We start from the raw sequence: 13,773 nt of genomic DNA on the forward strand, positions 1-13,773 counted from the left end.
CTGGGCTCAAGCAGTCCTCCCACCTTGGCTTGTCAGAGTGCTGAGATTATAGGCGTGAGCCTCTAAGCCTGGCCAACTTTATTTTCCTTTTGCATTTTTAATGTTTTATTTTGAAATAATTTTAGATTAAATATATTTACATACACAAATAGTATGGGATATTCCCATCTACCCTTACCAAGCTTCTCCAAATATTATTAATAACATCCTACATAACCATAGTATAATTAGCACAATCAGGAAATTAACATTGGTACAATACTAATAACTAGTTTATAGATGGTATTTCATTGTTACCACTGTGTTCACTCAGGCTATTTTCCTGTTTCAGGATCCAGTACCCGGTGCTGCCGTGCATTTAGGTTGTCCTGACTCCTTCGTGTCCTCCAGTCGGGGGTCGTTCCACCAGAAACCTTATTTTTCAGGCTCTAATGCTGCCTCTATCCCTTTACCTAGTGTGTCTATCCATTTTGAGTATATTTTTACATGTCTATTCTTATATCCTAGATATAACATACATATCAAAGGCAATATTTATTTATTACTTATTTATTTATTTTAGATAGTCTTGCTCCATTGCCCAGGCTGGAGTGCAGTGGTATGATCTTAGCTCACCACAAACTCCACCTCCCGGTTGAAGTGATTCTTGTGCCTCAGCTTCCTGAGTAGCTGGGACCACAGGTGCGCACCACCATGCCCTGCTAATTTTTGTAGTCTTAGTAGAGATGGTGTTTCGCCATGTTGGCCAGGCTGGTCTTGAACTCCTGATCTCAAGTGATCTGCCCGCCTTGGCCTCCCGAAGTGCTAGGATTACTGGCACTTCGCCAGCAGGGGATTTGGCCACTGCGCCCAGCCAAAAATGGCAATATTTAAGTAAAGAATTAAGTTGGGCCAGGCGCTATGGCTCATGCCTATAATCCAAGCACCTTGGGAGGCCAAGGAGGGCAGATTACGAGGTCAGGAGATCGAGACCATCCTGGCTAACATGGTGAAACCCCGTCTCTACTAAAACTACAAAAATAAGCTGGGCATGGTGGCACGTGCCTGTAGTCCCAGCTACTTGGGAGGCTGAGGCAGGAGAATTACTTGAACCCGGGAGGCGGGGGTTTCAGTGAGCTGAGATTGAGCCACTGCACTCCATCCTGGTGACAGAGACAGACTCTGTCTCAAAAAAAAAAAAGAAAAAAAAAAAAGTGCAGCACACCAACATGGCACGTGTATACATATGTAACAAACCTGCACGGTGTGCACATGTACCCTAGAACTTAAAGTATAATAAAAAAATACAAATAAAAACATTATAAAAAAAAGAGTTTCCGCATACCCTGCACCCAGCCTCCTCTCACATTAACGTCATGCATGACAATAAAACAGTGACCAAAACTAAGAACGTAATACTGGTACTTTACAATAAAACCAGAGACTAAATTTCATCAGAAAAAAAAAAAAGTCATTAAGCCACAAATAAAGATTGAATGTAAGGTCTCCAGACAAACTGGCCAGGAAATCCTGAAAGTTTTAAAAGATAGATGGAATAGAAAAGAAAACGATGAGGAGTTGTACCTACCTTAGACTCATGGATCTAAAAAGTCCAAAAAGAAGCTCAAATACCAAAAGAAGCTCAAAACGCATTGATGTTTTAAAAAAGAAATGCCTTGTAAGGAATTGAATTCAGAGAAGTCACCATAAATGTCTATGAAACTGGGAAAAGCACATCCACGGTAGATGCTGGGGTGGCGCCCTGCAGGGCTCCTGGGCTCCACAGTTGATGAGATAGAGGACCTGGGGGGCACTAATACCAGTTTCACTTTCTAGAAATGGACTCGACACTACTGCGCCATCGCCGATGCCAAGCTGTCCTTCAGTGATGACATTGAACAGACTATGGAGGAGGAGGTGCCCCAGGTAGGGGGACACCCTAGCCACATAGGGAGGAGGTCCCCAGGAGCCCCAAGGACCAGCCAGTCCCCGGGACCTCCTTCCCATGTGGCTTCTCTGGCCGGCTGGCAAGGGGATGCTCCGTTGAAGAAGCTGCTGCTACTCTGGGTACCATGTCCTGGCTGGCTTGTCTCTGATTGGCTGGCTGCCCCAGGTGCTTTAACCAGTGAGGTTCAAAATGCTTTCCTGCTCTCTAAAGGGCCTGATTGGTTTTAGATGGAGGCCGGTGCTCTGGCTTGGTCCCAGGCTTTCCTTTTGCCCTCTCCTCCAGCTGTGGTCATCTTTCCCACTGCAGGGCCTCATGGCTCTCAGACTTCCCATAGAACAGAATGGAGGGCAGTGCTGGGAACCGCTTACTCCATGTCTCAGGATGCCAGGAGGCCACCATAAATGAGGGCTGTCAGGAGTGGGAGGCAGGCGGAGGAGGGTAGCGGGTGCTGTTTTCCCAGACCCCTTCGGGTGGGACCAACTGAGGCTGGCCTATGTTATCTGGTGCCCTGGGTCAGGGTGAGACAGAGGGACCCGTCAAGTGATGCTGGGGTTTGGTCCAAGGCTTTCAGACACCCCTCCTCTCTTTGCGGCCCAGGATATACCCCCCACAGAGCTACATTTTGGGGAGAAATGGTTCCACAAGAAGGTGGAGAAGAGGACGAGTGCCGAGAAGTTGCTGCAGGAATACTGCATGGAGACGGGGGGCAAGGATGGCACCTTCCTGGTTCGGGAGAGCGAGACCTTCCCCAATGACTACACCCTGTCCTTCTGGTAATGCCCCGACCCAGGGAATGCCTGCCTTCTCCTCCACGCCAGCCAGATGAGCCAGGGCGGCGAGTGGTTCTAGCTTAGGTAGGAATTGGGCAAGCTGGGACCTGAATCCCAGGCTTCATTTGTCGAGCTCTTCTAGGCCGGGACAAGGGTGAGGTGGGTATGACCCACTTTGGCACAGTAACCCAGATTAATGAGATTTCAGGGCAATCTTTTAAAAAATCAAAAGTAATGCAATAAAGTCTGTGATGAATAAAATATGAACATTTTAAACAAAGGCAAGATCTGACCCTATTCTTAGATGATGTGGCCTCACTCACTTCCCCCCATTCCAGTCCTGGAGGGGGTCATGTGGCTCCGGATGATTCAGCCAACCTTCTAGCATCTCCGTCTCCTCCGTAAAAGGAGGACTCTAGGGCTGTCCTTTCAAAGCCGTCATAGGCTGTGATGAGCTTGTGCGTTCATTCATCCACCCACTTATCCACGTCTCAGTGCATTAAAAGATACTTCTTGAGGGCGTGCCCTATGCTAGACACAGTACTTATGCCTGACAGACAATGTCTTTGTCCTCCTGGACACTAGCATCTTTTGCAGGAGATGGGCAATGAAAAAGTCACTCAAACGATATGCAAGTATAGTTGTGATGAGTGCAATGAAACAAGGCAAGATAAAGGGACATCCTCCCTCCCTTTATTAGGGGGGTTTAATGTGAGTTGGGGGGATTTGTGAAAGTCTGTGAGAGAAGGCTCTGATACCCTGATGTGGGGAATGGTCAGGAAAACCTTCCTGAAAGAAGATGAGATCTGAAAGAGGGAAATTATAATTCTGTCACTTAAAAAAAAATTCTGATAGGGTCTCGCTCTGTTGCCTAGGCTGTAGTACAATGGTGCAGTCTCGGCTCACTGCAGCTTCAAACTCCTGGGCTCAAGCAATCCTCCTCTCTCAGCTATTTAAGTAGCTGCGACTACAGGCACATGTCACGACACCTGGATAATTTTTAAATTTTTGGGAGAGCTGGAGTCTTACTACGTTGCCCAGGCTGGTTTCGAACTCAGCTCAAGCAACTCTGGCTTCGGCCTCCTAAAGTGCTGGGATTATAGCAGTAAGCCATTGCACGTGGCTGAAAATTAGAATACTAATAACATGCAAATAATACTGGACACCTAAAGGATGCTTAGCATGTGCCAGGCAGTATTCCAGACACCTTGTGTGTGTGCTCTCGTTTACTCTTCAGGATGCCTTTTTGAGGTGGATATTGTTATTATCCCTGTCAGACCGCTAGGGTAGTAATTCACCATGGCTCAGACAGGATGGGTGACCTGCTCCAGGACACTTAGCTCATATGTGGCAGAGCTGGCATTTGAATCCAGGCATTCTGGCTCTAGAGAAGCAGTTATACAGATAAAAGGGGGATGGGGTGGGGTGGGGTGGGGGAAGTAGGTAGAGTGTTCTGGAATCCAGGCTGAGGGTCTAGCCTATGCTAAGGCCCTGCGTCTGGTTTTTTTTTTTTTTTTTTTTTTTTTTTTTTTTGAGATGGAGTCTCGCTCTGTCACCCAGGCTGGAGTGCAGTGGCGTGATCTCGGCTCACTGCAACCTCCATCTCCCAGGTACAAGTGATTCTCCTGTCTCAGCCTCCCAAGTAGCTGGGGTTACAGGCATGCACCACCATGCCCAGCTAATTTTTGTATTTTTTAGTAGAGATGAGATTTCACTGTATTGGCCAGGCTGGTCTCGAACTCCTAACCTCGGGTGATCCACCTGTCTCAGCCTCCCAAAGTGCTGGGATTACAGGCATGAGTCACTGCGCCCAGCCTCCTGTGTCTGTTCTAGGAGCAGAGGGAAGGTTGTGTGGCCACATGTAATGTCCCCGCCTCTGAGGCCCTGGCTGCTGCAATGGCCTGGCCTGTCTTCTCCCAGCACTGATGGTGTCCTCTCCCTGCAGGCGGTCAGGCCGGGTCCAGCACTGCCGGATCCGCTCCACCATGGAGGGTGGGACCCTGAAATACTACCTGACTGACAACCTCACCTTCAGCAGCATCTACGCCCTCATCCAGCACTACCGCGAGACGCACCTGCGCTGCGCAGAGTTTGAGCTGCGGCTCACGGACCCTGTGCCCAACCCCAACCCCCACGAGTCCAAGCCGTACGTGTCTGAGGGTGGAGCAGGAGGCAGGCGGTTGTCGGGTTAGCTCCACCAGGCAGAGAAGCTGGCCTGGTGGTTCAGCCAGGCCAGACCCCCAGGAAACCCTCACCCCAGCCCACCAGCGTCTCAAAATTGCCGAGGTGGCCAGTTTCCAAATTCCTGGCACCACGACCTGTGTCCTTTTCTCTTTTCTTTCTTTCCTCCCCTTTCTTTTCTCTTTTCCCTTTCTTCTACTTTGTCTTCATAGCCCCGAGACTTTGGGCTTTGATTTTCAGAGGGTCATTTTGGCCTGGGGACATGCTCCTACCTTTCAGAGCTCCTTCCTGTTTGTTCTGAAAATGAACAAGGAAACAGTGATTATAGAAGTCTCCCTCTGATTTTTTTATCTAGTGAAATGAGTATCAAGGTAGGCCTTGCGAAGGGTCAACAAATTCCGGGAATAAAGAAAAAACAAATTTTAGGCAGAAAGCTGCAAAAATGTATATTTCCGAGGAGGCCGTATTACTTATAGCAACTTCTTTTTTTCCACTTTTTCTGTCAAATTTTCCTATGGATTGCCTCTTAAAACTTGCTATTTCTTATCTTAAGAAATAACTCAAAAACAACCCAAAACCCTGTGAAACTCTTGCTGTGCTCTCCGTCTTCGATTTTCTGAGACACGTGGCAATAACTGTGCCTCCCTGGGAGCCTGGCTTTTCAGGTTTGGGCTGCTTGGGTGGATGAAGATGAATCTATTTTTTGAGACAAGGTGTTACTCTGTTGCCCAGGCTGCAGTGCAGTGGAACAATCAGGTCTCACAGCAGCCTTGAGCTCCTGGGCTCAAGTGATCCTCCCACCTTAGCCTCCTATCTGGGACTACAGGCGTGTGCCACTGTGCCCAGCTAATTAATTAATCTATTTATTTATTTTGAGACTGGGTCTTGCTTTGTCTCCCAGGCTGGAGTGCAATGGCACGATCTCAGCTCACTGCAACCTCTGCTTCCCAGGTTCAAGAGATTCTTGTGCCTCAGCCTCCTGAGTAGCTGGTATTATAGGTGCATGCCACCACGCCTGGCTAATTTTTGTATTTCCTTTTTTTTTTTTTTTTTTTGAGACAGAGTCATGTTCTGTTGCCCAGGCTGGAGTGCAGTGGCATGATCTCAGCTCACTGCAACCTCCGCCTCCTGGGTTCAAGTGATTCTCCTGCCTCAGCCTCCCAAGTAGCTGGGACTACAGGCGCCTGCCACCACGCCTGGCTAATTTTTTGTATTTTTAGTAGAGACGGGGTTTCACCGTGTTAGCCAGGATGATCTCGATCTCCTGACCTCATGATCCACCCGCCTCGGCCTCCCAAAGTGCTGGGATTACAGGCATGAGCCACCGCGCCTGGCCCAATTTTTGTATTTTTAGTAGAGATGGAGTTTCGCCATGTTGGTCAGGCTGGTCTCGAACTCCTGGCTTCAAGTGATCCGCCTGTCTTGGCCTCCCAAAGTGCTGGGATTACAGGCGTGAGCCACTGTGCCCAGGCTATTTTATTTTTTATAGAGATGGGGTCTCATTGTGTTGGCCAAGCTGGTCTCAAACTCCTGACCCCAAGTGGTCCTCCTGCCTCAGCCTCCCAAAGTGCTGGGATTTCAAGTGTGAACCACTGTGCCCGGCCCAATGTATTATTTTGGGCTTGAAACAGACCCCTGGGGTCTCCCACTGTTCTTTTCACAAACTGCTCTTTTCTGAGGTGCCTTTGGCTGGGGAAGCCCACTGTGTGATTTCCATGGTTGTTTCCAGGGCCAGGTTCCAGGTGTCACTGGTGCCATTATCTTCTCCTCCGCGGGTGGCCCACTGACAGCCTGGAGACCACTCACCTGGTCGTTTTCCCTGGCCCTGTGCTGCAGGTGGTACTATGACAGCCTGAGCCGCGGAGAGGCAGAGGACATGCTGATGAGGATTCCCCGGGATGGAGCCTTCCTGATCCGGAAGCGAGAGGGGAGCGACTCCTACGCCATCACCTTCAGGTGGGTGCGAGGGTGGGAGGCACACACCCTCCAGAGGGGCTTGGCAAGGACAGATGCAGACAGACAAGGGGGAACTTCAGGTGGAGGCTCACCTGCAGTGTCCCTGCCCCCCGAGCATCAGTGACAACAACCACTGCCACAGCAAAAGCCGCTGCGAGAATGTGCGCTCCAGCGTGCCAGGCATAGTCTGTGTTCTCCGGGGCAGGATGTTCTGTAGTAACTCACTTTGGCTTCCAGTAACTCTGTGGGGTTGACATGACCATGATCCGTGTTTCTCAGAGGAGGAAACTGAGGCACAGCAAGATTAAGTAACTTGCCGAAGCATGCAGCCAGTAAGTGGTGGGGCTGGGATTCGAACCCAGACAGCCCAGTCCTGTGATGATATAGATCTGGTTTCCTCCCATCTGCAGCTGCTGCCCAACCACCTCTAGGCCTGTGGTTCTCTAATTTTACCCCAAAACACCAGATTCTCCCACTTCCACTAATGACAAGGAGTGGAGGAGTGACTCAGACTGCATGTAGCCTACTGCCAGCCCCAGGGTTTCCCTGCATGTTCTTACGGTGGTAACAGTCTGCCATATGTTGAGTTCCTAACTGTGTTCTAGACACTGGGCTGCCTTCAAGGCCTCATTTGATTGAATCCTTTGCTACAGCCTGTGAGAGGTAGGTCTAGTTATTACAAGGGAGGAAACAGGCCCAGAGAGGTTAAGTGACCTGCCTGGAGTCACGCAGCCTCATAGTCAACTGAGTTTGAGGTTCAGATGCAGGCCTGTCCATCTCCAAAGCCTAAGCTCTTCACTCCAGAGTCTCCAGCCAGAGGCCTGGGGGCCAAATCTCTAGCCACAGGCCTGTGGGCGTCTTTTGTCCACTGATGTGAAAAACTGAGAAATTTCACTGAAAAACTCAGATTGCTTCTTGTGAAAAATGGGAGGCAGTGGATGCTCTGGGCCTGTGTTTCCACGTGGGCGCGGTGGTGCTGGCTGCATGGCAGCTGCTGTGGGGTGTGTGGTTTGCCCCTGTCCACTCCTCTCCCCATTCCCTCTGCCCTGGTCCCATCCCCTGGCGACCCTGCCAGGCTGCCCCCTGGGCGTTTGGATTTCCCTTCCTCCTTGCCTGCACCACTATGCCTGAGCCACCTCCCTGGGGACCGTGGTGATGGTCATTATCACTGCAGTTTACTGAGGACCTACTGTGTACTGGCTCCAGCCCGAGAGCAGCTTCCCACCGGCATGGCTCTTCTGTACTCTGTGTTCCCAAGAGGGCGACCTGGGCTTCTCAGCATTGGTACCTCTGCCCCTTGCTCCTTCCCCCAAACCTCTTAGTGGTGCCTCCTCAGCCTGGATGGGGAGGAGGTGTGTTCAGTCCGCTGCACACGGATTGAAAACCTGCTGTGTGCCAGGCCCCAGGTGGAGTGTTGGCACTCCCACTGTGCTGTCATCCTGTGCGAGTGACTCAGCTGGCTGAAACTGAGGTGCCCAAGAGGTGAGACAGCTCTGACACACCCGGATCGGGGCGTCACCTGACGATGGTCAGGACGCCACCTGTATGTGCATGCTGGCGTTACTCTCCATCAGCTTCTGTCTTAGGTGGCTGTAGCTTGGGCTGCCAGGACAGTGTCCGGCAGAAAGATGGCCCCCTCCCTGAGCCAGGTGGCGTGATTCTGACAGGCCATCTGGGGAGGGGTTGGGGTCACTTCAATGGGACCACGTGGATGAAGAGGTTGGGTGGGTCCTCAGGTTGATTGCCTGACTTACATACACGCCCCATTCAGTTTGTGAGCCTGTCTTCCCCATGAGACTGGAGGTGTCCTGAGAATGGAAGTTTTTATTTTTTAGGAGTTAATAGATGTTTGGTGAGCACCTACTGTGTGCCAGGCCCTGTGCTGGGCTCCAGAAATGCAGGAGTGATAAAAACAGCCCAGTCCTTGCTCTCTCAGGCTAATGGTCTGGCAGGGATGAGAGACGTCGCCTTACTCCAAGTGTTTCTTGCTTTTGACCTGTTCCTGCTTATGTAACATTGGCTGGGATGTAGTTGGTGGTCGGTGAATGCTGGCTCAATGAATCAGTCAGCAAGGATGGCCGCTCCCCACCTCCCCTGACGGCCCACTGTCAGGGAAGCTCAGTCCACACAGTGTTTCTCAAAGTGGGGGGGGTGTGAAGACTGATCCTGTTGGGTTGGGATGTTGAACTCCCCTGTTCTCCACCCACTGCATGTCTATCTGGGACCCTAAGTCACTGTAACAAATCAAAAATACCACCCCCATCCCCGCCCTAGGACACACATTTTTTCAAACCCTGTCTGGTCAGGCTTTGGGGTAAAGCATCACTGTCCTTCACTGAGAAGCACTGAGGAGGTTTGAGCACATAAGGAAATCAGTGTAATATTTTGTGGTGAGTGCTACAGAGGGATTGGTCAGGCAGGGTGGTGGAGGGTGAGTAGGAGCTCTCCAGGGGAATGGATGGGGAATGGACCAGGCAGTAGGGGAACACAGGTCTGGAGGAACTTCTCCTCCTTGCCCTCTACATATTTGTAAAGTGCCTCTCCTGTGCCAGGCACTGTTCTGGGCTCTGGGGATGTGTAATGAACTTCTGGATAGATTTCCCCAGGAGAGGAGAAACACCTGCTTTCAAATCCACAAAGGAAGTGTTGAGTTGTTGCCCGGTTGTGACTGGTGGAAGGCAGCTCTTGGGCAGTGAAGCTGAGACTTCAGGCCGTGGCCGTGGCATCCACGCTCCAGGAGGTTGGAAGATGCAACTCGTATTCCAGCCCTGTTCCCATTTCCCCTTCTGATTCTCTTTTCTCCCAGGGAAGTTAGTTGTGGGTTGATTTCAGTTATGTTTTCCAAACCATTCACTTACTGAGTCCTGCCTGAGTGCCAGACACTCTGCCGACAGCTTACCCCAAATCACCTAATAGACGATGATCCTAATGCTCCCCATGTGACAGGGGTTGTGGATCCCCGATGCTGTTGATCGGGAAACTGAGGCTTAGGGGTTCCCTGTGGAAGGAGCCGGAACCTGACCTTGACTCTCTACCATGGCATCCCAGAGCCCCCCTGCCTGCCCTGAGGAGCTCTTATAAAAAGTTTTAAAATTAATTTTTAATTACATAAATATTGCAGGAGGATATTCTCTCTATAAAAAATTAAGACATTATAGTGAAGGCTAAAGCCCCCTGTGGTCCTTCTAATCTCAGTAGAGAGGTCCTGGTAGAAAGTACAGTTTTCTAGTTGGTGTGTCCATCCAGACATTTAAAAAATATATACATACTTATACATGTCTGTATCTATGGAAAATATATGGTGCCATTTTGTGCGTGGGCATTTTCATTCTATTTTTAGAAAATACAAATGGGATCATTCTGTAGCTTTTCTACTCAGCAGTGTTTCTTTTCTTTCCTCTGTTTTTTAGAAGGAATAAATATTTAATAAAATATCACTGCAAATAAACCACTGAAGCAGAAGTCTTCTAGCATTTTGTTTTTACAGGACTTTTTGACAAAATCGCTTAAAGGAATATATTTGTTTTTTCAAAAGATTGGAAATCCTTTTTTAAAAAAAGAAAAAAATAAATATTTTAAAACAATAAAAAAGTCTCTCTATAGTGCAAAAAATGCCTTTTCTTGATTTTTTTCCCTGCCATGCAAAATTGTTAAATGAGTAGTATGCCCATAGAAACTATGCCTCTAGATGCTTTTCCTAATTTATTTAATTGACAAATAAAAGTTGTATATATGTATCATGTACAACATGGTGTTTTGAAATATGTATACATGGTGAAATGGCTAAATTGAGATAATAACATATGCACTACCACACATACTTAACCATTTTTTTTTTTTTTTGTGGTGAGACTTAGTCTACCCTCAGCAATTTTCAAGAATACAGGACATATATATATATATATTTTTGAAACAGAGTCTTGCTCTGTCATCCAGTCTGGAGTGCAGTGGCGTGATCTTGGCTCACTGCAACCTCCACCTCCTGGGTTCAAGCGAGTCTCCTGCCTCAGGCTCCTGAGTAGCTGGGATTACAGGCATGCACCACCATGCCTGGCTAATTCTTGTATTTTTGGTAAGATGGGGTTTCACCATGTTGGCCAGGTTGGTATCGAACTGCTGACCTCTGGTGATCCACCCTCCTTGGCCTCCCAAAGTGCTGGGATTACAGGTGTGAGCCACCACGCCTGGCTAGGACTTTGTTATTGACTATAGTCCCTATGCTGTACCATATATCCCTTGAACTTACTCCTCTTGTCTAACTGAAATTTTGTATCCTTTGACCAACATATCCCCTCTTGTCTAACTGAAATTTTGTATCCTTTGACCAACATATCCCCAACACTCTCTACCTCCCCCTGCCCCGGACCCTGGTAAACACCATTCTACTCTCTACTTCCGTGAGTTTAAACCTTTTTAGGTTTCACATATGAGATCATGTGGTATTTGTTTTTCTGTGCCTGCCTTATTTCACACAGTACAATGTCCTCCAGGTTCATCCATGCTGTTGCAAATGACAGGCTTTCCTTCTTTTTTAAAGCGAATGGTATTCCATTATGTAAATGTACCACATTTTCTTTATCCATTTATCTGTTGATGGGCAGGCTGATTCTACACCTTGGCTATGGTGAATGGTGCTATGAACATGGGAGTGCAGCTTTCTCTTTGAAATATTGATTTCCTTTCCTTCAGATGTATACCCAGAAGTGGGATTGCTGGATCCCATGGTGTTCTATTTTTAATTTTTTGAGGAACCTCTGTACTGTTTTCCATAGTGGCTATGCTAATTTACAGTCCTACCCACCAGGTGCAGGAGTCCCCTTTTCTCCACATCCCCACCAACACTTCTCCTTTAGCTAATAGCCATTCTAACAGGTGTGAGGTGACATCTCATTGTGGTTTTAATTTGCATTTCTCTGATGATTAGTGATGTTGAACATTTTTTATGTAACTGTTGGCCATTTATGTATCTTCTTTTGAGAAATGTCCATTCAGATCCTTTGTCCATTATTATTTTATTTTATTTTTTTTTGAGATGGAGTCTCACTCTGTTGCCCAGGCTGGAGTGCAGTGGCGTGATCTCGGCTCACTGCAAGCTCTGCCTCCCGGGTTCACGCCATTCTCCTGCCTCAGCCTCCCGAGTAGCTGGGATTACAGGCGCCCGCCACCGTGCCCAGCTAATTTTTTGTATTTTTAGTAGAGATGGGGTTTCACCATGTTGGCCAGGCTGGTATCGAACTCCTGACCTCAAGTGATCTCCCTGCCTTGGCCTCCCAAAGTGCTGGAATTACAGGTGTGAGCCACCACGCCCAGCCTTTGTCCATTTTTAAATTGGGTCATTTATTTTCTTACTATTGAGCTGTTTGACTTCCTTATATATTTTGGATATTGACCCCTTACCAGATGTTCAGTTTGCAGATGTTTTTCCCATTCTGTAGGTTGTTTCTTTACTCTATTGATTATTTCCTTGGCTATGCAGAAGCCTCTTAGTTTGAGAAAATCCCATTTATCCACTTTCACTTTTGTTGCCTGTGCTTTTGGGGTCATATCTGAAAAAGAATTGCCCAGACCAATGCTACGGAGGTTTTCCTCTCTGTTTTCTTCTAGTAGTTTTACAGTTTCAGGTCTTATGTTTAAGTCTTTAATCCATTTTGAGCTGCTTTTTTTGTTTATGGTGTGAGATAACGGTCTAGTTTTCTTCTTTTGAAATTGCTATTATTTCTATATAGGAATTTCTTTTGAAATTCTTTTAATTTTTTTAAATCTAGGTTTCCCAACCCTACTTATTTAACAGACTGTCCTTTCCCCCTGGTGTGCTCTAGACATCTTTATTGAAGATCAGTTGTTCTTGGCTCTCTATTCTGTTCCACTGGTCTGTGTGTCTGTTTTTATGCCACTGTCGTGCTATTTTTATTACTATAGCTTTGTAGTATATTTTGAAGTAAGACAGTGTGCTTTCTCCAGCTTTGTTATTTTTGCTCAAAATTGCTTTGGCTATTTGGGGTAGACATTTTTAAAAAGACCCTCTTGGCTGTAAACTTAGGGTCAAAAATATTTTTTCAGATGTTTCTGTCTTGCTGATAAAAGCTAATAAAACCAAGGAGGCTTTTCTGTTTTGGATTTTTTCTGCTTCATGTTTCAAACAGATGAAGGAATGAAAGACTTGTTTCTTTTTTGAAAAAAAAAAGTCACTGTTTTGCTAGTTGAGTCACCGAAGACAAGATTTAATAATTTTGAGGTGGGGGGGATTGGCAAACATTTTCTGTGAAGGACCACAGAGTGAATATTTTAGGTTTTGCAGGCCATGTGGTCTCTGTTGCAGCTACACAACTCTGCTGTTACAGTGTGAAAACAGCCCCAGACAATGTATAAACAAATGAACTGTAGCTGTGTTTCAATAAAGCTTTATTTATAAAAGCAGGTGGTGGGACAGATTTGGCCTACTCTTGACCTAGTTCCCTAGGAAGCTCCTAAAGTCAAGTCCTGTAGTTGGGGAGGAGAGGAAAGGTAAGAGGAACTGTTGAGTCACTCGGCAACATTTCTTCTGAGACACAGATTCTTCTAGATCTTTTTTGAAAATACCCACATCATTGTTTTCTAATTGTCTTGTATTCCATAGGAGGACTATACCCTGTTTATTTACCCACTTCTCTAAGGCTGGATAACTAGGTTGTATCTAATCAGTAGGGTTTGTAAAAAAATTGTTTGGCCACCAGGATCTTGGCATGTCAACCCTGTGTTCTTCCCGCTCCAGGGCTAGGGGCAAGGTGAAGCATTGTCGCATCAACCGGGACGGCCGGCACTTTGTGCTGGGGACCTCCGCCTATTTTGAGAGTCTGGTGGAGCTTGTCAGTTACTATGAGAAGCATTCACTCTACCGAAAGATGAGACTGCGCTACCCTGTGACCCCTGAGCTCCTGGAGCGCTACAATATGGTAGGTG

At 47.5% G+C, this 13,773-nt stretch overlaps 1 protein-coding gene across 5 annotated transcripts in view; it reads left to right on the top strand.

The window, feature by feature from the left end:
* PLCG2 (phospholipase C gamma 2) overlaps nucleotides 1-13,773 on the top strand; it is a 177,324-nt gene that overhangs the window by 124,812 nt on the left and 38,739 nt on the right. For all 5 annotated transcript variants that reach the window (XM_054452853.2, XM_054452855.2, XM_054452854.2 and 2 more), the window contains 5 exons: nucleotides 1,816-1,905; nucleotides 2,525-2,700; nucleotides 4,643-4,843; nucleotides 6,715-6,834; nucleotides 13,586-13,766. In XM_054452853.2, coding sequence (XP_054308828.1) covers nucleotides 1,816-1,905; nucleotides 2,525-2,700; nucleotides 4,643-4,843; nucleotides 6,715-6,834; nucleotides 13,586-13,766 — 768 coding nt within the window. The remainder of the gene's footprint in view (nucleotides 1-1,815; nucleotides 1,906-2,524; nucleotides 2,701-4,642; nucleotides 4,844-6,714; nucleotides 6,835-13,585; nucleotides 13,767-13,773) is intronic.

Source organism: Pongo pygmaeus, chromosome 18 (genome assembly GCF_028885625.2).
Source record: "Pongo pygmaeus isolate AG05252 chromosome 18, NHGRI_mPonPyg2-v2.0_pri, whole genome shotgun sequence".
Taxonomy (NCBI): Eukaryota; Metazoa; Chordata; class Mammalia; order Primates; family Hominidae; genus Pongo; species Pongo pygmaeus.